Below are 27,153 nucleotides of genomic sequence, written 5' to 3'. Positions count from 1 at the left end.
ATATGCAAATACTATGCCATGTTATGTAAGGAATGTGAGTATCATGGGTCTTGGAGTCTGTGGGGGATCCTGGAACCAACCCCTTACAGATACCAAGGGATGACTGTATATACAAGGGAATGTTATTCAGCCTCAAAAAGAAAGCAAATCCTGACACATGCTGCAACATGGATGAACTCTGAAGACATCATGCTATGAAAAATAAACCAATCACAGAATGACAATACTGCATGATTCCACTCATGAGGCAGGTAGTGTGCGCAAGCCCACAGAGACAAAGTAGAATGATGTCTGCCAAGCACTGGGGAAAAGGGGTAAAGGAGAGTTCTTTTTTTCATGGGTATAGAGTTTTAGTTTTGTAAGATGGAAAGAATTCTGGAAATGGATGATGGTGGTGGCGGCTGTATAACAATATGGGTAAACTTGGTACTATTGAACACTTAAAATGGTTAAGATGGTAAATTTTATGTCATATCTATTTTACCACAATTAGAAGGTAAAAGAGAGAGAGAGTTAAGAGCCTGAACGAAGGTAGTTGTGACAGATCTAGAGAAAACTCTAGAATGTTGTTTATGTTCATGACTGGGCAGATGATAGTGTCACCAACTGAGATGGGAAACAGAGAAGGCAGAAGAGGGTTTGGGGGAAAGAAGGTTAGATTTTGATGTGTTAAATCTGAAGTGCCTGAAGCAGTCACATCATGGAGGATACTGGACAGGTGGTGATTCAGTCTGTCTACCATGGGGATCCAGGGTGTGGGGAAGAGGAATGGAAAGGGAAGCATGGGAGAGAGGGAGAGAGGAGGTGAGAAGGAGGAGATAACAAAGGAGAAAAACAAAAGAATAAAAATATTTGAAATCTCTGTGAGGTAAAGAGAATACCATTCCTGCAGCCAGAAGGCTGGCTTCTTCTCCTAGCTTGGTCATTTACACACTATAGGGTTTTGGCAAAGCTCTTAGCATCCCTGTGATTCACTTTCCTCATCTGTAAAATGAAGAGAACACCTACCTCAAGGAATATTTGGAAAGATTCAGTAATCTAATTTATGTAAAGGACATAAAGCAGTATCTGAAACACAGGAAGTGCTCCAGCAAGTCTTAGCTATAATTGTCACTGCACTGAGTAAACATACAAACAAAATAAAGAGAAGTATTACTTCAGACACCTGGATACAAGAAAAAGGTTACCTAGTTTTGTATTGGACCTTGTTTTGAAAAATAACCAAAGGAGAAGAGCCAAAGGAAGAAAAAAATCTTAGGTGATTTTTTTTAAAATTCATGGAAAATACTTCTAAAGGTCTAATTTCATTAAAATATTACTTTTATGAGAAGTTGCCTTCCAATGCCAAACCTCATAAAGAATAAAAAGAAAAGTGCAGCAAACATCACCTTAATAACAGAGGTAATGCCTGAATGATAAACACTGGAGGGGGCATGGAGAAAAGGGAACCCTTCTGCACTGCTGGTGGGAATGCAGTTTGGCACAGCCACTGTGGAAAACAGTATGGAGATTCCTCAAAAGACTAAAAGTAGACTTACTATACGACCCAGCAATCCCACTCCTGGGTATGTATCTGGAGGGAACTCTAAACTGAAAAGACATCTGCACACCAATGTTCATAGCAGCACTATTTACAATAGCCAAGATATGGAAATAACCTAAATATCCTTCAACAGATGACTGGATAAAGAAGATGTGGTATATTTATACAATGGAATACTACTCTGCCATAAGAAAATAATAAAATAATGCCATTTGCAACAACATGGATGGACCTGGAGATCATCATTCTAAGTGAAGTAAGCCAGAAAGAGAAAGAAAAACACCATATGGTATCACTCATATGTGATATCTAAAAAAAAAAAAAAAAAAGACACTGTGAACTCATCTATAAAACAGACTCACAGACTTAAAAATCTTATGGTTACTGGGGAAAGGGGGTGGGAGGGGATAAATTTGGAGTTTGAGATTTACAAATGTTAGCCCCTATATATAAAAATGGATTTTTAAAAAAGTTTCTTTTGTATAGCACAGGGAACCATGTTCAACATCTTGTAATAACCTTTAATGGAGAAAATATGAAAACAAATATATGTATGTATATGCACGACTGGGACGTTGTGATGTGCACCAGAGACAGACACATTGTAACTGACTGTACTTCGACTGAGAAAATAAAATTACAGAAGTGCTGCCTCCCATAGTCACAGCAGCAGCATACTGAACCTAAGTAAAGCATATAAAGCCAGGATGTCACTCCCTACTTTCTTAGACTAAGTAAAACAAGAATGTTACCTACTTAGAACTTACTCTATAGTCATAAATATCAAACAAAAGCAGTTTCCACTTTATTAATGTGTTATGTTCTAAAAGCCAGCTGAGAAACCAGATACTGGGAAGCCATTTTTGAAAAGAAATTGTTGCAAATGCTAATTAGCTTCCCCTACTCGAACACAAAAGTCCATATAATCCATCTATAAAAATTCCATAATATACCAGAGTTTAGCAACTATACATTCTAGAATGTAGGCTCCGCTTAAAACCTCTTCAATGAGAAAATACTATTTTTTAACTTGAGATAGCTTCCTCTTCAAGCCTCGGCAGTGCGAGTAATTACTTCCCTCAGAAAAAGGAGTAGGAGGACACTTCAGAGGCAGTAAGGAGAGAAGAGAGAAGGCAGACAGCTCCATAAGCCACAGGCAGGGGATTCCAGCAGCTGAAATTCTCAACAGGATTGTCAGGTGTTTACAGCACCAGAATCTCCCAAACTGAACTTGCTGCCAGAACAGGTATTCAGCAGGCCAGATTTGAATTACAGGAGGAGGCTGTCACCACCCCCACAAAATGCAAAATGCTCTATGCTACTAATTCTTTATGCTTCCAGGAACTAAAACATGCATTATTTAGCTCTTTCTTTTATTGCTTCATAAATATTACAATCCTACATTAAACAAATAAGGGAACTGAAATAAACACAGAATACTCTTTGGTAAAAAATGAATCATATACACTTGCAGGTGATTGCTCTAAATTTTCACGCAAGTAACACTGAGTCCACTTCACAACACATACATCTGCTCCCAAGAAAGGACTGGAATAACCGGTGAGTTCTCTGCAGTAAGAGCTTGGCGGCCACCTGCAAGACAGACCCACGTTACACCTTCTCTACTTACAGTGCCCACAGCTTTAACTGGTAAGTTTCTGAATAAAAATCTTAACTCTTCTTGAGTCAGTAAAAGCAATGAAGATGACAGATCTACTCTTAATTAAAATTTACTTCAGTATTTGTCCTTTGTTCTCTACACCTACACTCACACCCAAGCAAGTGACAAGTTGGAACAATGTAGTACCCTTCACACCATGGGCACTTAACACAGATAGTTTAACCACTTTACACCCCATCCATTTCCCTAGATAATGACAAAAAGGACACTCATTTCAATAGCTGAACTCTGATTTCAGAGCTCTCACACATAAATACTATTAGGAGATTGATTGATTAATCTACATAAGATAATCACAGTCTTATTGCATAAAATTTAACTGATGTTTAATTTTGATCTTGATAGTGAAAATTCATAAAATTAATTTTTCCCAGAGTCCAAATATATTATGATAGATGAAATACTTAAGTTTAGGGTAAGGTATTAATTATAATTTATTTACATTTGAAAACAATCCTGAACTCACTACAAAAGTCTCCTATGAAAGAGCCAGCTCACCAGCTCCCCGCTGGGCTTGAGGCTCCAGTGGGTGCACCTGCGCCCTGCAGAGGTGCGGCCCCAGCCCCGGGAGTTCACTGGGGCCACGTCATTGGTCAGACCCCTCATGCTCCCCATGGTGTTGATGCTGTTGATGAGACGGATGCCCACCTGAGCGTGGTTGTTGGTCACAAAGACGATGTCAAAGACAACCTCACTCTTGGGTACAGCTCCCACAGCCACCTGTTCATAGCCTCCAGAGCCTGGACGGGGGGTGGACCCTCCAGCTTAGACCCCCAGGGACTGATACCTAGAGGGGGTAGCCAGGGCTGGGGAGGTGGGGTGAGCTGGGATCCAACAGCGGGGAGAAGAGGGGAGGCCAGGGGCCAGGCTCACAGGTTCAGGGTAAGATCTCTGCCTTTGTCAGGGTTAATTCTTGCCCAGGGCTGTGGCTCTAAAAGGGTGAGTGGGAGCCGAAACCCAGCCCACACTCCACGCACCAAGCTGGCCACCTGGAGTTGGGCTGCATCAGTCCATAGGATGGTGACCTCTTCTCCCCACAGCGGCTGTCCCCTCACCAAGCTGTGCTCCTGTGGCATGTGCCCAGCAGGGACCCCTTGTCCTTACCCACACACACATGGGAGTGCTTTCATCTAATGCTCATGAAGGCGCTGTGCGGCCAGGCTGGGGCTGCCCCCTCCTTCATGAAGGGGAAGGCCACCAGGGCTCCAGGGTTCTTTCTCGTGTTCCAGCTGGCAGCGCACGGTGCACAGTCTCCTCCTGCCCTGCTCCGTGTAGATCCGCTGCTCCCATTTGCACGGAGCAAGGCTCAGGACCCGATCATGGTGACTGCATTCTGAAGCTGGGGCTGCAGGGGTGCAGAAGGGGCCATCCCTCAGACTTCCCTGGAGGCAGGTCTCATATGCCAGTCCCTCTGGGGACTGGGGACAGGGAGAAGACCAGATCTAGCCTCTGCCCTAAGGAGCTCAGCCCTGGGTCCTGCTCAGTGCAGGCCCCAGCTGGGGAGTGAGGAAGATGCTGGCTCCCCGCTGAGGAGGACAATGTGATGAGAGGCACATGTCCTTGGGGCATTTGCAATCTCCTGGGCCATCTGGACACAACAGAAAAATGAACACAGTGTATGCAGCCAAAGTGGGACTGATGCTCAACACAGCCTCCAGGTGGTTTCCATTGTAAAAGGAGAGCTACGTGCCCTTAGGAAGAAATGGTGCCTAGAAACACGACCGCTATATAAGAAAAAAAAGTCTCTCAGCTTTTCTTAACAGTGTATGTTATTAACAACCTGATCAACAACAATACGCTTAGATTAGATAAACCAAAGAACAGATTTTGAGATAACATACTTTCTTTTCAATTTGGGGCTAACAATGGGGACAGGCTTCAGATTTGACTCATTTCAGTTTTTTGAAATAACTCTGATCTCCAAAACCATAAACTGCTGACTTCCAGGTACCATCATGAATGCATAACCCCTGACGAAATAATTCAAGAATTAAAGAAACATATCTTAAGGGATAATTACTCAAATGTAAAACCAAGTAACATAATTAATACAAACAACATTTCACCTCTATTTGAGCAAGGCACAATCCTTTATTTAACAAGCCTGAGGTGAATGTCCATGACCAGTGAGGCAGCAGTAACACTCATTATTCTGATCACAGTCACTATCTACACCCCATTTACATATTTACAACATACGCCCTTTTTTCTTTCCTTATACCATTATTTCTGTTTCTTTAAGACAGTGAGTTTCCCTTCATCATATTCACTCAACTAATTGACCACGCACCTTTAAAATTAGCCTCTCTAGTCCCTTTCCCAATGTTGATTCTTCAAAATTTCAAGCTATGTTCATGAGCACAATTACGCATGCATAAATAACGCACTGTCCATCTGGTCCTTCCCTGTGAATCTGGTGCCCCACCTGCCCCCAACACCCCTCATTCTAGACCCAAGTTACATGAATGTGTTCCACAGAAGGCTTTTTAAAACTTTTTTTTTTAATTTTAAGGCTTACTAGTATGATTTATATTTTAATTGCTTTCTCTACTTCAATTTCTTTCTGGTACTGTATCCAGCATCGAATCCTTGTTGGATCTTACCCGGACCCTCATTTATCCATTTATTTTTCATCTCTTTGATGAGATTCTTAGCTCTTGGTGCTTTCCATTCCTTCCAATACTATTACACCTCCCACAACCCATACCTCCAACTCTAATTAGAAATGACTGGCAGAGGGGAGGGTTTAGCTCAGTGGTAGTGTGAGTGTTTACCATGCATGAGGTCCTGGGTTCAAGCCCCAGTACCTCCATTAATTTAAAAAAAAAAAACTGCCAAAAAAAAAAAAAAAAGAAAATATATGACTGGCAGAAAGGACAGCACAGGGGAGGTTGTAATCTCAGAAAGTACTGCCTTACTACTGTCCCTTCTTTACCTAACTCCCAGGTGGGCCTTTTAATTCTCTATTATGTAAATATTTTAAATTTCATTTATAATTTGGATTGTACATGACTGTGTTATGTCCTGCCTTATATACCATCTACCTTGTTTGAATGAACTAAGTCATTTAGAAAGATCCAAAACCAACTTCATCACAAGGCTTTGAAAGAGGAGTACCAGTAAGGCAGGTGTGAAGACACCACTGATTGCTTTAAGCAGAATAAAAGAAACAATAAAACCATCAAAAGAGTCAGGATTTCATTTCACAGCTTTGGTGAAACTGAAAGGTAGGGAGACACCAACCTGATTTCCATTTTGGTGCAGATTAATTTCTTCTGTTTTGTTAAAACTAAAACAGAGCTAAAAGTCTTAAGAATTTGTGAAACTATCCTAAATCTGTGCCTAGCTAATGTGACCTATTTGCAAAGACTTCCAAAAATCAGGAGAAAAGTTTTTGAAAATCTAAGGATAATTTCTTATAAATATAAGCCATCAAAAAGTCAAACATTACATTTCATTTAAAAACAGTTTTTACTTGATTTCATTGAAAAATAGAAAGAGAGGTATTTAAAATACAAATGTATAATTTAATGAAATTATAAGGCAAACTTCTATGTAAGCCCAGAAGGCCTTTGTGGTAATCAAGAAAAATCCTTGCTTTTCTTTGTTTGGAGTTTTACTATCTAAGTAAGTATTCATTCCTAAACAGCACAGTGAGCTTTGCTTGTTTCAGAATTTTACAGAAATGGAAGCATACTGTGTATATTCTTTGAGTTTGGCTTCTTTTGCTCAAAATTGTGCTGTTGGGATTCATCATCTGTTAGAGTACCTCCTACTGTGCAACTGAACTTTCCATTTTCTCAGTGGCATTTTTTGATAAACAGACACTTTCAATTTTAAATTTATACAAATGTATCAATGTTTCCTTGTATTTAATGCCTCTGTGTCTTTTTTAAGCAGTCATTCCCTGTACAGCTTAGTGACTACAGTTAATACTATACAGCATATTAGAAATTTGCTAAGAGAGAAGATTTTTAAAGTTCTCATCACAAGGAAAACAATTTGTAATCAAGTGTGGTGATGGGTGCTAACTAGCAGTGATCATTCTGTAATATACACAAATATGGAATCACTATGTTGTACACCTGAATAGTACACTGTTATCTGTCAAGGATACCTCAATAAAAATAAACTAATAAAATTTACTTGTGAAAAATGGAAGCCATTCCCCATTCCTGACCTTGAGGCCATGAAATATGTCATCTTCTCAAAGCTTACTGTTCTTCCTTATGCCTCCAGGTCTATAATCCACCTAAAGTTGATTTGTGTACATGGTGCAAAGTATGAGTCCAATTTCATTTTTTCTCCATATGGATGCCCATCATCTCCTGAAAAGCCCCTTTACCATAAGTCAAGTACTCGCACAGGCATGAACTACTCTGAGCCCTTCATCCTGTCCCCTGGGCTAGCAGTGCGCCCCTGCCAACACACTGACTTAATAAGGAGTCTTGATATTTGAGAGCATCTTTCTACCTTATTCTCCTTTAAGAACATCTTGGCTATTCTGGGCCCTCTGCATCTCCATAGACATTTTAGATTTAGCTTGTCAACTTGCACACCAGAATAAAACAAATAAACAAAAAAAAAATCTGCTTGAGATTCTGACTGGAATTATGTGGGATTATAAATAAATTTAAGGAAAACTGACATTTTAACAACATCAAGTCTTCCGATCCATGAATAATGGTGAATTTTTCCATTTATTTGTCTTCTTTAAGGTCTCTGTATAACATTTTATAGTTTTCTTCATAGAAATCTTGTATATTTTATATCACTTATTCTTAAGTACTTGATTTTTTTAAATTGAAGTAGTCAGTTATAATGTGTCAATTTTTGGTGTACAGCATAGTGTTTTAGTCATACATATACAAACATATTTTTGTTTTCATATTCTTTTTCACTATAGGTTATTACAAGAAATGGACTATAGTTCCTGTGCTATACAAAATAAATTTTTTACCTGTTTCATATATAGTAGTTAATATTTGCAAATCTTGAGTTTATCCCTTACCCCTGGTTACCATAAGATTGTTTACTTAAGTACTTAATTTTTAAAAACTCCTATAGTCTCTCTTTTTAAGAAACTCATTTTCTAATGGCGGCTGGTATACAGAAATGCAACTGATTTTTGTATTATTGGTGTAACCAGCAACAATAACGACTAGAGCAGAAATAAACAAAAGAGAGAACAGAAAAACAACAGAGAAAGCAAAACCAAAAATTGGTTCTCTGAAGAAATCAACCAAATTTCAAAACCTTTAGCTAGACAGAGAGACAGAAAGAGAGAGAGACAGAGAGAGAGAGAGAGAAACTCAAACCACTAAAACCAGGAGTGAAAGGGGCACTACCAACCTTCCAGACATAGAAAGAGGTGCAAGGCAATACGACAAACAACTGTATGTCACCCAGTTAGACGACCTAGGTGAAACAGACAAATTCCTAGAAAGACACCGTTATGGATTAACCTGCGTGCTCCCTCAAACTCGTATGTTGAAGACCCAACCCCCAGTACCCCAGAACATGACATTATTTGGAAACAGGGTTGCTATAGATGTAAGCTGAAGCCATACTGGAGCAGGTGAGCCCCTAATCCAAACCCACTGGTGTCCTTACAGAAAGGGGAAATTTGCACGCAGACTCACATCTTGGGAAGATGAGAGAGAGGTTGGAGCAAACCATCTGCAGACTAAGGAACGCCAAAGACCGCCGGCAAACCACCAGAAGCCAGGAAGGACACATGGACAGATGCTCCTTCACAGCCCTGGGAAGAAACCAACCTGCCAACACCTTGATCTTGGACTTCCAGCCTCCAGAACTGCGAGAACAGTAAACATCTGTTGTTTCAGCAACCCAAGTTGTGGTACCCTATTACAGCAGTCCTAGAGAGCTAATGTGGACACAAACTACCAAAACTGACTTAAAAAGCAGAAAACCCCAGGAACCTGTGAGAAGTGAAGAGGTTGAATTCTTGTTGTCTCCTCACTGATTTCTAGTAGAACTGCATTATAGTTTAAAACACTCTAGAAAAGGGACCGGCAAACTGTTCCTGTGAAAGGCCAAACTACGATTTTCAGGCTGTGCGGGTCACATGTGGTCTCTGCCGCACACCCCTGTCCAAGTGTAAGCCACCCCTTCCCTGCAGCCATGTAAGCATGGGTCGCGGGCTGAGCCCCGCTCTCCAGCTACACCACGCAGCACGGAAGCCATCACATAGCACGCACGGAGCACCTTCATCACCGTGGGGACCGCTACTGCACAGCACTGTTCCTGACTACGTGATTTCAAACCATGAATTTCTGAGTCTTGTTTCATGGTCTAACAGATAGTCTATGGTTCAGTTTTTCATGCAAAATTAAAAAGCTTAAGGGGAAAAGGAGGATAAGAAGGGGCAGGAGAGCAACCCAGTTCCAAGGGATGTAGAGATTCAAGGGAGTTATTTCCGCCCCACCCTTGTGAGATGAAGGCTCTGTACTTTGCTTTACGGGGAATCAGGGAGCTGCGCTGATGTGGATGCTTCAACCACCTGGTCCTGAAGTAAGCCCCAGCTTTGAGCCCTTATAATAATAATACTTAATGACACCTGCTGAGTGATTATTATGTGCCAGCCACTGTCCTGACTTGTATTCACTGACTATGACTAATTGAATCCTCAACAACTGCATGAAGTGGGCACGGCCACCATCTCCTGTTGTAGAGTGCCTCCTGCTGCTCTTTCCAGGAAGCCCCTCTCCCACTCTACCTGTTTTCTCCCTGCCTCCTCGGGGTGGGCATCTGTTTTTTGTCAGCAATGCACTAATTCCCTATAACCCCTGCCCCATCTTCTGCTTACAAAACTCTTTTCTATTTGGAATTTGTTCCCTGTTGTTCAGAAGGGCTTGGCCCTATGATCCCCCTTCCAGAGGCCCATGACTCAGGCCAGGGCAATCTGATTACTCTGCTACCCCAGGTTGCACTGACAGGCTTGAGGATGACCAGAGGACCCAGTGCTTGACTCACCTCCCCATCATCGGATATACAAACTCTGGCAGCTGTTCCTAGGAAATCGTGAACTTTAAGGACAATGTATATACCTGGGGCTACCAGCACCTTCCCAGTCATTGAGAGAGCCCACATACCCAGAACATAGAAGAAATGAAGAGACAGGAAGAGAAAAGGGACAAAAAAAAAAAAAAAAGGCTTCTGGTAATACCACTTAAACATCTAGATCCAGCCGCACTGTTTACTTGCAGACATCTGGTTATGTGAATCAACACACTCCTTTTCGTTTTCTTGGTTTAAACCAGGTGAGTTTCTCTTTGTTGTTTGTTTGTTTCTTTGCTTTTTGAGGGGGAGGTATTAATGGGTATTTACTCACTTGTATGTAGAGGAAGTGCTGGGACGGAACCCAGGCCCTCACACGTGCTGAGCGTGCTCTGCGGCTTGAGTGCACACCCCCTCCCAGGGAGCTGAGCTGCTAACACGCGCTGCCCGGGGTCCACGCACGTCTCCTGGACTTACTTTGAAGCCACTGTTTAGGCTGCTGCCTCTGCCCTTCCAGAAACTGGTCACTGTTCAAGGTCAAACTTAACAAGGCCTCTGTGAGACACTCCCAGCGACTCAGGCCCACCAGTGTCTCCCTTTATTCTGATGCTCCCGGGGATACTCTCTGTACCCATGCATTTTAGCACGGTTTAGAGTTCTCTGTGTTCATTAATCTGAACCCATAACCCAGACAAACGGAACCATTCTTCAACACGCTCCACACCATCCCAGTTTCATCTTTATTAAACTATTTCCTCTCCCTAACCCACAGCTCCTCAGCACCAATCTTTAAAAATCAGTCTATATCTCAGCTTCTACCAAACACCCTTCGCCTCTAGCCTTCCCCACCGGGATGTTGTCTCCGTTCTCAGAATCCCACAGTGGTTCACCTGCCGCTCTAATCACAAGCCTGCTCATCTCCTGCTGAGCCAAATCATTACCCCTTTAAGGGCAGGGTTTGCATCTTACTCATTATGTGCCACACTACCTTGCACTACTACACAATATTTGAAATACTGAATGTATTTAAAGACAACAAATACTTATGAAGCCTCAACTACAAACACAAATTGGGTCAGACAGTACTGGCCATGAAAATGCTATCATAAAGCATGGTCCTTTCCCAGAAGTACAACTACCTTATGTTCTCTAATAGACCGTATATTCAATAAGGTTTCATTTACATCATACACTTCTTGTGTGGTCACAGGAGCACCTAGCTCCAAGTTAGGCACATGATAAAAATGCACTGATTTGCACAAAGGTGACAACGCTCTTGACTGACCACATTCATCACATAACAAAGGGCGATCGTTAGTGTTAGGGTGATGGTAATTCATTCTGATAGAATGAATTGTGCAGCTCTTGTAAACAAAGTCTATTTTATGTTTTCTTCTGGGGGAAATTGCGCAGGGGGCCTCTACTGGCTGGTACACATCTACCTCCTGGTGTCTGTCACAAGTGTTTCTGGAAGTAGGGGGCCCCTCCCTCTCCATATACCCCCCTCTACCTGGCCACGGGAGGGACTGAGGGCTCAGGGGTCAGAACTGAGACTGAGACTAGGAGCCCTGAAGGTCCAGTCAGATCAGGTCACTTGACCTCAGGGAAATGAGCACAGGAAAACAAGTAGAAGAGAAGTAAAGGCACACCCCCAGGTTTGGCTGGGAAGAAGAGGGAGCTGCCACTGCCCTCCCTCATCACCCCTGCCTGTGCTGGAGGGAGTTCTGACTCCCTCAGTTGCTTGGGGCCTGGAGGGCCAGGCAGTGGATAAGAAGACAGAAGTTCCACACCAGCCATCCCCACCCCACAGGCCTGCATCACCCCTTTGCAGAAGGAAACTGAGGCCTAGGCCCTGAGCCAGGCCTCACATCTCACTTGGGCCACACCTCCCTCTCAGGCCCCAGTCCCTGCTCAGCCCCATGGGAGGCAGACACACACAGGGTGCCAGAACCAAGACTTGCCCAACACAAAGGCCTAGGCGGCAGAAGGGACCCTGAGAATATTGATAAATATGGACAGTAGGACCCTGGAGGCAGCTGGCCAAGCCCAGGCTGGGCAGGGAAGCCAGGTCCAGCCAATCCCGAGGGCCCACCGCCACTCTCAGTCACTATTGTTTTGGTTCCTGGGGGCCATGATACGGTAGTCGGCTGTGTGTCCTCCCTTCTTGCCCTGCAGGAGGCTGGGGGTGCCTGTGCCGGCAGGGCCTGCCCCGACACCTCTTGTTTGTAGAGCCCAATCATTGCCTCCAAGATTAAAACCCTCTCAGCTAAAATCCTCAAAGCCTCACATAGCTGGTGCAGCCCCTCTCCACAGTGGGTCTTCTCACCAGGGTCTCCTCTGGGGCCGGGATTTCCCCACTGCCCCATGGAGCCTTGAGGAGCCAGCTCCCCACACAGTCCTCTCTCGCCCTTCCCTCCTGGGTGGCTGAAGATTCCTTTGAGTCCAGAGGGGCCTGAGGGTCCCATGTGTGCAAAACTCCCAGGGATGCCAATGGGACCAGGAGGTCCAGGAGGACCCATGAGCCAGTGGCTGCTGGTCTCAGTGAAGGTGTGGGACAGAAATGGTTCCTCTTGCTGGGAGATCCAGGCGGATTGTGGTCTAACAGGGGTTGGGGGTCCAGGGGCCTAAGTGGCCCTGGAAGGCCTGGAGGTCCCCTCTCTCTAGGGGCACCCACAGCTCCGGCCTGGCCAGGGCTCCTTTGGGGGCCCTGCAGACCTGGCAGGTCCCTCATCCCCACTGGCCCAAGCTGCCAGGGTCTCCCTTTGGGCCAGTGGGCCCATGAAGCACCCAGGCACCAACTCAATCATCTCCAGGAACAGTGAGGCCTTCACATTTTCTCTGGAAGCTTCCATCTCCAGGGCTGCCCTGGACAGCTGGGGAGCCCCAGATCAGGGCGGGGTCCTTGGGAGAAACTGGGGTCGGGGGCAACTGGGGTCAGGGGCACTGCCCACTTGGTGGCAGTCAGCACTGCTACCTTGGCCTCCAGCAGCTTCAGCCACACCATCAGCTCCGACACTTTGCTGCAGTTGAGACAACCTGAGAAGGCTACAGGCCAAAATGCCATCCGTTGCACGGTGCTGCCCAGCCACCCGGGCTCCACGGGGCCTGAGGAGCTTGAAACTGCCCCACAGCTCACCCCCATGTGCCCAGGGCATCACCTCCACTCGCAGGCCATCACTGTCTTGTATGTCACCTTGTGTGCGGGTCTCACCACAGTTCTGTAGCTGTTCCCAGGGCAGCTCAGAGGCCAAGGGCAATTCTGCGGCACTCGCTGAAGGTAGAAGCCATTCTGCACATGGCACGAGATGGCGCAGGTCACCATGAATGAGCACCAGTTCCTGCGTGCAGAGAACGCGGTCCCCTACGCGCCACGCAACGCTGCCCCCAGCGAGCAGGAGCCTGAAGCAGAGTAGCATCCAGCACCCCAGCCTGGCGTCTCCACCCTTGTCCCCAGGATGCATGGATCCCAGTTCCAGGCCCCCAGTGCAGCGGCAGGAAAACAGGCAGGAGGCGGATGCAGGGCCCAACAAAGTCTATTTTAAATCAAAATAATTCTCAGCCATCTTTTTAAAATTAGGCACAGTGACTTTCATACACTAAAAATTACAACTATATATAAAACTTAATCTAAATCCTATTTAACAGGAGTGTTTCATTTCCAAAATACTTTCAATATTAACATAGAAAACATGGGACAAACCAAAACTAACCTCAGGTCCTGAATGTAAAGTCAGGAGACTTTCCATAACAGTCAGTGTGCCTGAAAGAGGGAGAAAATGGTAAAAGTTAAATCAAATAAAAATCTACTGACCCAGGACAAATAATAATAATTGATTCCCATTTATTTAAGGAACATTTTTATTAAGCCTACAGCTGATATAATTAGAAAAATCTGCACATATAACAGTATTAATAGGTTACTGTAAACAGACTTAAGGAACTAAAACCAGGTAAATTGTCAAAAGGAGAGTAGTTTAGCATAAACTGACAGTTGGTACTGACAACATCTTTTCTAGCATTCAGACTGACAGTGCTGAAAGTCTCTTCCAGTAAGGCAACAATCTAGCTCACTCATTCTGGAAGGCCGTAGGTTCTCAAAACCACATCCATGGGAATTATTCTATTTTCCAATATGAGTTTTCAAGACTTATTAGTAGTGACTTACAATGAATGTACAGAAAACCTACCAAAATGGGCCTTTGTGACGACTTATAAAATGCTACAGGAAGGCTGTTTTAATTAAATAAAAATATAATGAGTAAAAAATAAAAATAGAAAACCAAGACCAGAAAAAAGGGGAGAAATCAATTAACCATGGGGACTAATATATAGAGATAGTGGTTTAAGTACTTAATAATTTTTGAGCTTATCAAGAGCAGTAAGACAAAAGAAAAACATAATGGATTAGCTAACTCTCAAAATCTGGTAAAATGAAATATATCAAATTCTTAAGAGACAATGTTACTAGTTTTCTTAATTCCAAGAGAAAATTAAAGCATGGGGCCTTAGGAAGTTCACACTGAGCCAGGTAATGAATGACCACATCATCAACAATGATGTGACAGTAGAAGAGAACCAAAGCCACATAAATGCTGCTAGTCTGACCGCTGAGGAAAACTTAAGCCTAGATTAAAATCAACTCACTAGAGATGATTCTGAGGGTTAACAGAATACGGCTTTGTGAGCTAAGGCTCTCCACAGAAAGAACATGCGCCACCTAAAGCAGTGACAATACAGATGGGAACCACCTGCATCAGACATCAGCTGGGGGGCACCAAGCCACCTGGGGGACCCCCCAGGTTCCAAGCTCACATGGCCTGCCACCCCCAGGATGTGTTTCTCATGATCCGGTGCCACAAGACTGCCGTCTTCACTGACACTATGGAGTCAAGCATCGTGTTTCAGCTGAAGTGCAGTGTCCAGGGCATCCTCAAGCGGCCACTAGATGACCAGCTTTTGGATGACAGCAAGACATTGGGGGAAGTGTGGCTTCACTAGCCAGACAGCATGGCTGCAGGCCCCAGTGGCCATGAGGCCAGACTTCCAGGCAGCTAATGCCCCTGAGGTCCTGAGCACTGAGCCCCTCTCCAGCCTGCCCCAGCTGCCAGACGTGATGAAGCCACAGGACTCAGGAAGCAGAGCCAATGACAAGCTGTGCAGGGAGTGGGCTGCCTCGGTGCCCCCCTTTCCCCCAATAAAAGAAATCTGGATGTGTGCCCTGTTGCTTCCTCTTTCTGCGCACCCTCACTGGGATGGGGCCCACTCCAGCCCACTCCTCAGGCCTACCAGGCTGGCCTGATGGACAAGCCCTCTGGATCCAGCTATCTCTCAGGCCAGCCTTCAGAATGGCCCCCTCCCAGCAGGCTGGTTCCCAGCTAGAGCCAGTGTGTTGGTTTGGGAGGGTTCCATGGGGGATCCACAGCCTAGAGCCACCCCAAGTGGCTCCCCCAAGTGGCTCCTCCCCCCAAAACAGTCTGCAGGACCCTCCCCCAAATCAGCTGGGGTAGTTAAAATGCTGACTCTTAAGTTTCAGTATCTGGAAACAAAGTTTTAAATCTGCCATCTTGCTTCTCTGAGGGAAAACAAATCTTAAAGTAGTATTTCTCCCTTAAAAAGAAAATGACTTATTCAAAATAAAAACCGTCAAATATTTAAGAATAACCTCTATAAGAAATACATAGGACCATCATGAAAAAAAGCTAAACTTTTTAGTAATTGGAGATTTTTAATAAATGGAAATATACCAGATCCATGGATTGGAAGACTAAATAAATATTTTAAAGATGTTCAATTCATGCCCTTCTCTTTACTGGGCATGGTTGCAGTGTTTCATTAAGTATGATCTTGGCCACAACTTTCTGACATTGATTGTGTTAGGAAAGTATTCTATTACTCAATTTCTAAAAATCAAAAGTTAGCAAATGGCATGAATTTTCAAATCATTTATTGAAATGTGCATATAGCTTTTTGCCTTTGATATTCTGATGTGATTATGTAACTTCCTAATAAACCTCGGCCTTGATATATTATTCTTTTAAAATGCCATTGGAATTTATTAAAATTCTATTTAGCACATTCTTTTTACTATTAATTTCACAAGCAAGACTGATTTGTGGCTTTCTTCTTTATGCGTGTGTGTGTGTGTGTGCATGTGCGCGTGTGTACCATGCTATCTTTGCCAGTCTTTTCAATATAAATTGGAACAGTTATCATCTTCTCAAGCTCTAGTATCATTTATACAGAGCTGGACTTTCTTGCTTCAAGTCATTTTCTAGATGGACACTTTTTACATATGCACATTACTAATATCCATTATTTTTACTGTCATAGTAATTTTTTCATTCTGTTTTGATTTTTTCCATTTTAAAATTGTCTCCATTTTATAAATGAGGAAAAAAGATGTCAAAAACTTTGTTCAATACTTTCTAGCTTTGTTGGCTAAAAAAACTAAAACTTCTAATTATAGTATCTATATAAAGTATACTTTAAGATGTATTAATTCCTAAACAAAGCAAGTTAGAATTCATAATCTCTGCTGAATTTTTTTCCAGAAACTTTACAGCTGTAACCACAACCAAATTGAAACAATGGATAATTCCTTAATTCGAACACTTATAGGACTAACCATATCTCAAAAAACAATAGTGTCAATAGTATTTCTAATAAGTGTAGCTATATTAAACACAGAGCATGTGTTTAACACTCCCCTTTTATAGTTACGTTTCTTTTGCCAAGCAGATTTTATTTCATCACAGTTACAAACATGAAGTCTTTCTATTTCAAATTCCGTGACTGCTTATTAATCAATAATTACCATTCATTCTATTTTTGGGACCTATTACTCCCAGATCTGCTGGAATGCAGTCAGAGCCACTGCTTCCAATGATATAAACCTCCTATTCTGCAGCTTGATGATACTGATACATGATAATTTCAATATATTAGTTCCAGAAACTAAACATTCAAGAAAAAAAATTTGAGTCAGAGCTATACAGAAACATCTAGACCAATATTAAAATATTTAAGAACAAAGCAATTAAACTTTTAAAATGCTAACCAAAATGGCTCTGCAGCAAAAAAAAAAAAAAAAAGGGCTTTCAAGGTAGCAAGACTGAAGTTCACAGCTTAAATCCATCATCTACTAAACTATAGAATTTATTTACAAATCACTTACATGGACTACTATATTAATATACATTTAAACATACATATAATGGAAACAAAGTTGAGATTAAAATAAATACAACTCAAAATTCTATTTTCTTTCTGTACCCAATAGATCCCTTTGGGTAATCTTTACACAGAACCATTTGAAACTCATTTAGGGGTTTCCTTGGCCTTTCTCTTGGTCATTTTACCTCCAAATATCCCAAATTGGCCAGCAGTCCGCCTGTGCTAGAATCACCTGTGCCACTCATTAAACACGCTGGTTACTCAGTCCCCCCAGATTCCCCAGGAACAGGTTTTCTGGGGTAGATGCCAGTAACCTGCATGTGCAGTGGGCCCCACAGGTGCTTCTTTGTCCATTAGAGGAGGAGATTTGCCCCCCGAGACATGCTCCCTGGAAAACCTCACCTACTGTCCTGACTCCAGCTGCATCATGCCGATGGCTTCTGGCTTCTCTCTCCAGAGCTGCACAGGGATGCAGGTGCTGTAGCTGTGGCCTCTGTTATAAAAGTCAGGACACACAGAGCACAGGACATGCGGCAAAACCAACTTCACTTCGGCTTCATTTTCCCTCCACTATTTTCTCTTCACTCGGATTTCCTCACTTACTTAAAAAAATAATTCCACTATTTTGTAAGTATTTCCTGTCTTAATTCAAAAATATCTAGCAGATACCTCAGTTTCACCTCAGTCCAAAATCAGATTCATCATCTTTCTCTCAAAACCAGTTTTTTTCTCCTCCAGTTCCTGGCATAGGAGACAATAAAGAATAATGTTTAAAAGCAATCATTCAATCATTTCTGTATTTTGTGATAGAATGCTTGTTTACATATGCCTGACCAGGTTTACAGATATCATTTGATTCTCACTAATTAAACTGTTGCAGATTAGAGAAATGAGTAAAAAAAAAAATCTGCAAAAAACCAAATTATGGCCCCCACCTGGCAAAGTTAGCACATCTACCCCTGGGAGTATAATTCATATCACAAAGTGAAAACAGCCATGCAACTAGGACTTAGGGGTGAGCAGATTTAGGGGGCAAAAGCTAGAGATGCTCATGAATCATCCACATGGAACCAGCCAGACGACGGTAGCTAGATCCACCAGTCTGGAGTTTAGGGGGCAGGTTCTCACTGGGAATAACTTAATGTGGCCTCACTGACATACAGTATTTACAGCCAAGGCTTTCAGATCTTTCTGACATAATCCTAAGAAATGCATTTCACATAGCAGCTCCATGCACGACTATACCTAGCTGAAACAAAGTGTTCATGAGCCAGTCATTTACCAGTATTATGTGTAATTCACTCTATTTTCTATTTCAGTTTATCTGATACTTCCTTTTTAATGCCTGATCTCAACCCACTGACTTGATTTCACAGTTTAAAAATTACTGGCTCGGCAGGGAGGGTACAGCTCAGTGATCGAGCATGTGCTTACCATGCATGAGGTCCTGGGTTCAATTCCCAGTGCCTCCATTCAGGAAAAAAACATTTAAAAAATTTTTAAAAATACTGGCCCAGTTACAGTTTCTTTGTCTGAAAAAGTTCTGGAAATAAAGTGGTGACAGTTAACACAGCATTATGAATGCACTTAATGTCACTGAAGTGTATACTCAAAAATGGTTAAAAAGGTAATTTTGTTTTATATATATTTTACTGCAGCAATAATAGTAATAATAATAATATAAAAAAAGTGGTCAGGAAATATAAACAGAGAAGAGTTTCTAAGGCTTAAGCTCTGAAGTCTCCGGCATTTGGAGGAGGATAAAAAGATCCAAAAGAGGAGACTGAGGCAAAGCTGGTGGATAAAAAATAGCTAGGAGAGGGCGAGAATTCAGGGCCATGTGAGGAAAGGGGAGGGTGATGGACTGGGCGCAATGCGAGCGCAATGTGAGGAGACAGGACTCAGAAGAGGACAGAGAACTGCTGATGGGATGTGACAGGGGGACCTGGGAAGAGCAGTTTCATTTGAGGAGGAAGGAAAAAAGCCTCACAAGACTCCTTTGAGATGGAGGAGGTGGGGAAGGAGAGACAGTAAGTAAAGGGAGCTCTTTCCAGGTGTTTGCTAGATGGCAGCAGTGGAAGGAGTATGGAGAACTAAGGGAGGTTTTTCTTACGATGGGAGAGATAATCCCATGTTTGTATGTTGAGGGAAATAACCCAATTGAGAGGGAAAACATGATGATAACTGTAAACCTGTGAACATGAAGGCTTTGAGTCCCACACCCAGTAGAAGCAGGGGCAGCGCCCTGCGATGAGAGGTGAGAGGAGTCAGGGTGCGACGCAAGTGGGTGTGTAGGAAGACCTGTGGTGGGAAAAGAAGGTCTCTTCCGACAGCTTCTACTGTCACAGTGAAAAGAAAGAAAGAAAATCACCGGATAAGAGTGCAGAAAAAGAAACAGGATGCTAAAAGTGTGGGGAAAAGAAGTTATAAAACTGCTGCTTCAGAGAGTAGGGGAGAATCGCCTAGAGAAACAGAGCAGGACTGCTGGCGGTGCTGAGGCCCTGGGGGAGGCTTGTCCCCACGTATTTAAAGTGGGGCCAGTCAGCAGGGGGATGTGCAGGTACAGAGTGAGCAGGGAGCTGGAATAACCAGGTCTGGGGCTTTTCCAGGGCACTGGGAAGGGAAGGACTAGGGAGTTGGCTGAGAAGGTACGTAAGACAGTGATTCGAGCAACAAACTACAGAATCACAGCCTAAACTAGTTAAGAATGAAATAAATCAAAGTAAACAACAATTTAAATACATTTTTACTTGATAACAATCATAAAGACCTTTCTGCTTACTTTTTTCAAATTATCAATAACTTTCAGATGCTTAGTTTTCAAATGTTTTGCCACTTGTGTTAGCCTCCTCAGAAAAGTAAACGTCACCAACATTCACCCTGTTCCATGGACCAAGTGTCCCCCTCACATCCAGTCCAATAGCAGAAGCTATGATTGTCCTCTCAAAACACCTGAACTCAGCCACTTCTCAGCACCTCTAACACTCCTACCCTGTGCTTGGCTTGCTTCGACTATCCACTCTTGGTCCTCTACCATCTATTTTTCCTCTCAAAAGCCAAAGAATCTCAAAACTGTAGATCAGATCATGCCCTTGCATCAACCATTCAATGAGTCTGTCATATTTAGAAGACAGTTCAAACCCTGATCTTGACCTTTCAGACCTAATGACCTAGCTCCAGGGTACCTCTCCATCTAACTTCCCACCTTTCTGCCCAGCTCACCCAACCACACTGGCCTCTGGCACATTCCTCGGTCTTGCCAAGAAAATGCTCGCCTCAGGACCTTTGTATCTGCTCTTTCCTGGAAGACCCTTCTCTTCAGACACTCAGGTGGTTTTCTCCCTCACTTCATTCTGGTCCACATGCAAATTTCAATTCCTCACAGAGACCTTCCCTGACCATCCATCTACAGAGACTGATGCACCAATCTCTTTACCTCCTTTCCCTGTTTTATTTTTCTCCAAAGCACTTGTCACTACCTGCAGCTTCAACCTTATTTCTCTGTCTCTCCCACTGACTGAAGGCTCTGTGAGGGACTTTTGGTTTTAGGCACATGATGTTCCTAGACTCACGCAGTGTTCATATAATAAACATTCAAGAAATATTTGTTGAATAAATAAACAAGTCCTTTTTGAACCTCTGTACAAGTTTTAACATATATACTGGTACAGTAATACAGAATGTAATTAAAAACAAATAAATTTAGATTAAGGGTACATGCTCAAACTTTTTTCTTTAAGGAGCATACAGTTTTTAAAAAGTCTGGCAATTATAGCTGTAACCACTAAATAAACCAGCATGCATTCCTTGAGTCTGGTGTCATTCTCTCTCTCAGGAGACCTTGGTCATATCCATTTGCTTGTCACAAGAAGTGAGAATTCCCCATATGGGGTTATGGCCCTGAATCAACTCTTCTGTCCCTGCCCTTACATTTCTCTGGAATATAAATTACCAGATTCTGCTAGAAATGAATAGGTTGTTCTGATGCAAAGAGAGGCTGATAACTTACCGGTCGTACACAATTGAGGACAAATGTTGCCGGTTTAGCCATTTCATCAAGTGAGGCTGGATTAGTGACATCACAAATTATTATTCCAACTTCAGATGACAGCGTTGGTCTTCCTAAAATAAGAAATAAATTGTCTTAAGCAAATCCTGATACAGTATTACATTTCCCCGATCTTCTTTTCATAGTAACCAGTGATGGTAAATTTACTAAATATATTGAAAGCTAACTCTTCCTCTCAAACAAAAGACGAAAGGGTTTTTAACCAGGTAATAAAAAAGAAAAAGACTATAAGGAAAATGGAGTTAATTCTAAGGATTGCTAAAAAACACTACTAACCTTTAAAAGAAAATCTAACACAAGGAACATGTAAATGACGGGCCTTCTAATTTAGAGCTCTCGCTATCGGCTAACAGTGGGTCTGCTGGAGACTTCTTACAAGCAAAAAATAAATTAAAAATAAAGCTTCAGGAATGTTATCAGTAAAACTCTGAAGCATTCTCTTCCACCTCCAAAACACAAGGCAAAGTACAAACAATTCCAAAGAAGCCAGCGCTCCACTTTGGTTTCCATCAAACGTCAAGAGAACTCCAGCCCCACCAGTTACTAAATGGGATGGAGCTGGGAGAGGAAAACCTAAAGTTCTATTTCCCCAGTGGGGCTCCCCAAGTAAAGGAGAAACTCAAGCTGGGAGATTTAATTTGTTTTTCTGTTTAATGTAGGGAGCGAAACAAAGCTGACACTACTGAAGCACCGCTCCCCTCCTCCCGGCCTCCAGCAGGGCCGGGAAGCTGGAGGGGCGCCGCGGGAGGAGGGACGCCCATTTCCGAGGCCCTGAACCCCTCAGTCCCGAGAAGGGGGCCCCTGGGAGCGAGCGGCGGCGGTGGCGGCGGGGCCGAGCCCGGGCTTCACGGCAGCCTCTCCGGCACTCGCCGCAGCTTCTCCGGGGAGCGGCCCGCGCGGCCCACGGCAGGTGGGAAGTCCGCTCCGGGACGCCCGCTCTGTCATGGGCTGGCCGGTGAAGCCAGAGGGGCCGATCACCGCCAGGCGGAAAGGCCTCTGCTGCTTCGTCAGGGGAAGCCCCCAGCGATGAGAGGCCACGGCGGGCTGCGTCCACGCGCCTGCGCCTCAGGCAGCGACCCGGGGACCGAGCGCAGCGGCCTCTCCGCCTGCGCGCCGCCGCGCCAGAGCCCCACTCACGGCCACGCCCACTCCGCCTGGCGCCCGCGCCCACCCAGAGCTTCAGGCAGCCACCCCGGTACCGGGTGCCACAGCCCCTACGCCGTGGGCGCCGCGGTCTCCCCCGCCCCTGCTGCCGCGCCAGAGCCCCGCCCACGGACGCGCCCACTCCGCCTGGCGCCCGCGCTCACCCAAAGCTTCAGGCAGCCTCCCCGGTACCGGGTGCCACAGCCCCTACGGCATGGGCGCCGCGGTCTCCCCCGCCCCCGCTGCCGCGCCAGAGCCCCGCCCACGGACGCGCCCACTCCGCCTGGCGCCCGCGCTCACCCAAAGCTTCAGGCAGCCACCCCGGTACCGGGTGCCACAGCCCCTACGGCGTGGGCTCCGCGGTCTCCCCCGCCCGCGCTGCCGCGCCAGAGCCCCGCCCACGGACGCGCCCACCCCGCCTGGCGCCCGCTCAGTCCCCCCGCCTCTTCTCGGGGGCTTCCCGCCCTGGTGTCGGCGGTGTTGCCTCCGCGGTTGGTGCGGGTCCGGGGCAGGCAGGACCTGACAGCGGCCCATCGTCGCCCGGTCGTGGTCCAGGCACAGTTCTGCCGGCCCCAGGCATCGCATCTTCCCGCCCGCCTGAAGGCTGGAGCGGGCGGCGGCTGTGGCCAGTTAATGTGGTTGCAAGAGGGGGTTGCGCAACCAAAGACTTCATGAAAACCTTCTGATGGCCGAAGAGTGTACACCCGGAACCCCACCCCTTTCAAAATTTTTATTTGGACTTTAGAATTACGTTGGCCAAGGAGTGTCTGCGGAGCCTGATGGAGGTGGTGGATGGACGTGCGGTCTGGGGTTTCCATGGATCGCCTCCGCGCTCTCTCCAGGCCCCTGCCTCCACCGCCTTGGAGGCCCTCTTCATGGCCTGTGACAGTTATTGGTGAAGCTCCGTGGGGAAGTAACTCCCAGAGCTAATTTTTATTTTGCAAATTATATAAAAGAACATTTCATGTTCATATGCGTTATTCTGTTTGCAATGCCTTGTAATAAGGTACAATGAGAACAAAGATCAGTTTTTAAAGTTGATGACTTTAAAAGTACTAAATAGGGGAATATTCAGGCTAACAACAATTTGGTGGAAAAAGTTGAGGCATTTGCTTAACAGTATTTTAAATCTGAGTTGATTTTGCGGTGTGGTTGCAAACAAAACTAACATAATCTAGGCTTACCGTGGTAAGAATTTACTGGCCAGATCAAGGAGGTAATGGTTATACAGATTCTGCATAAAGCAGGTCACCTAAAATATTCAACTTACTTGTGAATTTCTGTTTTCATTGGGGTTAAGATACATTACCAAGTCATCAGCTAACCAGGATAAACCAACTAGTAAGAGATAGAGTCATGACGAATTCAGATGCTTCTAGCTATTTCTCATTAATTATTTTTTCATTTAATTATGTTTATTAGTTCTTGTAAGCATTTAGCTTTGAAATAGAAAGCCTTGAACAACTTAGCCAGAAGAAAGCATAAGAAAGACATCAACAAAGACGTGAATTTCTACATATGCAAATTAAGGAAACATAAAATGAATATCAATACAGAGAACTCGAAACCAAAAACTTGGTTTCATAAAGATTACAAGCTCTGGCAAGATTAATAGAGAAAAAAGTGGATACAGTTACACATAATTTTAGAAGTACAAATTTGAATATAACTAAAATTGCTCCAGAAAATTAAAAAATAAGAAAAATGAAAACTTGACACACAATGAATATACTTATAGAAATAAGTAAATTTCTAGAATAATGAAAATTAATAAAATTGATTCCAAGGAGAAAAAATCTAAAAGTCACATGAACTTTAAGAGCAATTGAATCAGTAGTCCAAAAAAAAAATCTTCTCATGAAGATAACATTAGGTCTATTTTGTTTACAGTTGAGTTCAATTGATATTTAAACCTTAAAAAATTCCACAATCTTACACAAGCTTTCCAGAGAACAGAATCATGAGGACTACTCAAGTAATTGTATATGGCTTGATATGTATGAAATCAGGGGCTTTGAAAAAGGAAATCTCCATCCAAACTAACTTGTGAAAATAGATGCAAACTTCCCAACCAAAGCACAATCAGAATTCATAATGTAGAAAAATGGTAAAACTAAACTGGCCATTTTGCTTTTATCACAAGAGTTCAATGTTGGTTTAATATTTAAGAATTAGTTTAAGTAATTGACAATATTGACTGATTAAAGGAGGGGGGGAAAACTATTGCAATAAGAGTCAGGAAAAGAAATAGATAAAACTGACTAATGATTCATGATGGTTTAAAAAATATAAAATTAAGATTGGAAAAGCACCACTTTATCTATTAAGAGTATCTACACAGAAATGAATAGTGTATATATCTTATTTAGTATAAAATATTGAAAGAATCCTTTAAGATCACAAACAGTTTTCACTGTGACCACTTTTATTTAACATCATATTAGAAGATTTGGACAGATACAGAGATTGAAAAGAAAGGAACAAATCTGTCATTTATACATGATATGACTATCTGCTTTGTGAACTGAGATGATAAACTATTAATAGGTGAATCTAGAAAGGAACTGTATACAAAATTAATATTAAAAAGTAGTTTTTTTTACATCAGCAAAAATCAGTTAAAACAACAATTTAAAAATAAGTCCTTTAGGAATAAATAATAAAAGTACCATAGATAGACTCTATATGGAAAAACAAAATGCCAAAATAATCAAAGGAAATCCTAAAAGAAAGATGGAGATGGAGTTTTAATCAAAACTTATCTGATACAAAGACTTAGGACTCATTTTAAAAAAAGAAATGATGACTGAGACAAAATGCTGTTGGTATGACAATAGATTTTAAAAGATAAATGGAACTGAAAAAATAGCCTAGAAATATCCCATGCATGTATGGAAACTTGACTTTGAACAAAATATATATTGCAGATCAATGACAATAGGATAGACCATGAATGTTTCATCTTAAGGCCACAGTCTAGACATAGAAGCCAACTCTTCTTGTAAAATAAAATCAGTCAGCACTACCAGCCCCCGAGTCTGACTGCAGTCTCAGGGCGCCTGCCTAAAAGCATCCACACTTACCAGTCTGCTTTGGCTGGTCCTTCAGCACCCACTCACTGAGTGAGGAGCCCCATGTGCTGTCCTGGCCCAGAGTCGTCACTTCCTCAGAAAGAGGAGACATACTTTTTTGTTGCAGTCAGCTCTCTGCCTGAAAGCTGTCTGCTCTCCACCTCCTTGTTCCAGCACAGCTCAAGTGATGCGGTCATGATGGCTGACAGAGTTCAAAAGAACAGGATCTATCGTCAGCCCCACCTGCAGCAGCTTTGAGATCTGTCCCAATCCCTTTGGGACCTTTCTTATTATTTCATTGCTAATCCCAACCTTCTGCCCCCCGAGACCATTGGGTGTGTTTTCAAAGGCCAACCCTTGTGTCTCTTCTCTCTTCTTTGGAGAATTGCCTTTAGGCTCCTGGAGCCACTTTGCTCAAGTGCACAGACAGCAGAAGATTCCTGGGAACCTACAGCTTACATCCTCATCATTCTCCTGGTGGAGCTCGCCTGTCTTGGGTCAGGACCACCCTGAGATGCAACTTCTGCCCCTATAGAGTCAGGGCAACGCTACCCTTGGTGGGGCCTTTGTCTTTGATCACACCCTTGAGTGGCTTCCTGCCCTTCTCTGACCTGCTTCTCTCTGTCCTTTACGGATTTCTTCTGGGTGCACTCTGCTAATAAGTCACATGCACCCAAATCCTTGTCTTGAGGTCTGCCTGTTTGGAACCTGACCTAAGACATGGGCATTGATGGAGGATTGGGGCTGCCTCTGTGAAGAGTTTGTGTTATCTGAGATGCAGGTGTCCAGCCATGGGGTGGGGAGGGGGGAAGTAAAAGCCTCAGCTTCTCATCATGGAAAAATCCAGATGCTAGAACTTGATGGCTGTGGTTACAGGCTTTATCAGGCAGACCCATGTTGCTGTCCCGGCTCTGTCACTTACCCTCTCCCTGTGGCTTTGGGCAATTTGCATACCCTCTTTAGATCTGAGTTTTCTCCTCTGAAAAATAGAGATAATGGTCACACCTGCTCCATGGGATGGTTATGAGAGTGAAGGAAGCACGTGCATGTGAAGTGATGAGAGTGAAGGAAGCACGTGCGTGTGCAGCGCTGGGTACGTGCTGGCACATGGCAAGCACCCAGTGCGTGCTGGCCTGGCTTATGGTTTGGTTCAAGCTGTTATTATTCTTTGGCTTGCGCTCTATCCCAGATTTATAACTGTGTGTGCCAGCATCATTGTCTCCCTGGTGGCCAGTTTTCCATTTCTAGTTGGAGAGTGTAGAGTCAGGAGGGAGAATTCCTTTTCTTTTCCAGGAATGGAAAAAATACTTAAGCAGTCTTGATTGTAATTTGGCTTTTGATCGATTATCTGTAGTGTGATTGATGATGCCTGCGTGGTATTGGTTGTTAAGCATTTTTAACATTGCCCTTGTGTGGAGAACTCCTGATGAGTCAAACAAAAGATCGTTTGCCT

General features: G+C 43.6%; 1 protein-coding gene and 1 pseudogene across 14 annotated transcripts in view; one reads left to right on the top strand and one right to left on the bottom strand.

The window, feature by feature from the left end:
- The window catches only part of LOC140688680 (uncharacterized), a 73,625-nt gene that overhangs the window by 13,363 nt on the left and 33,109 nt on the right, over window positions 1-27,153 (bottom strand). For 2 of the 14 annotated variants that reach the window (XR_012063390.1, XR_012063394.1), the window contains exons 2-4: window positions 21,427-21,539; window positions 17,820-17,910; window positions 13,955-14,004 (exon numbers count right to left, since the gene is read on the bottom strand). Coding sequence is in view for 6 of the 14 variants with exons in the window: in XM_072948287.1 (XP_072804388.1) it covers window positions 13,133-13,582; window positions 13,955-14,004; window positions 17,820-17,910; window positions 21,427-21,468 (633 nt within the window). In the remaining 8 variants the exon portion in view is untranslated. The other 12 variants (XM_072948291.1, XR_012063392.1, XR_012063398.1 and 9 more) reach the window with 12 other exon arrangements.
- LOC102526020 (elongin-B pseudogene) lies at window positions 15,081-15,543 on the top strand (annotated as a pseudogene).

Source organism: Vicugna pacos, chromosome 23, assembly GCF_048564905.1.
Source record: "Vicugna pacos chromosome 23, VicPac4, whole genome shotgun sequence".
Taxonomy (NCBI): Eukaryota; Metazoa; Chordata; class Mammalia; order Artiodactyla; family Camelidae; genus Vicugna; species Vicugna pacos.
The sequence above is the reverse complement of the archived record's forward strand: the minus strand, read 5'-3'. Positions and strand labels throughout refer to the sequence as shown.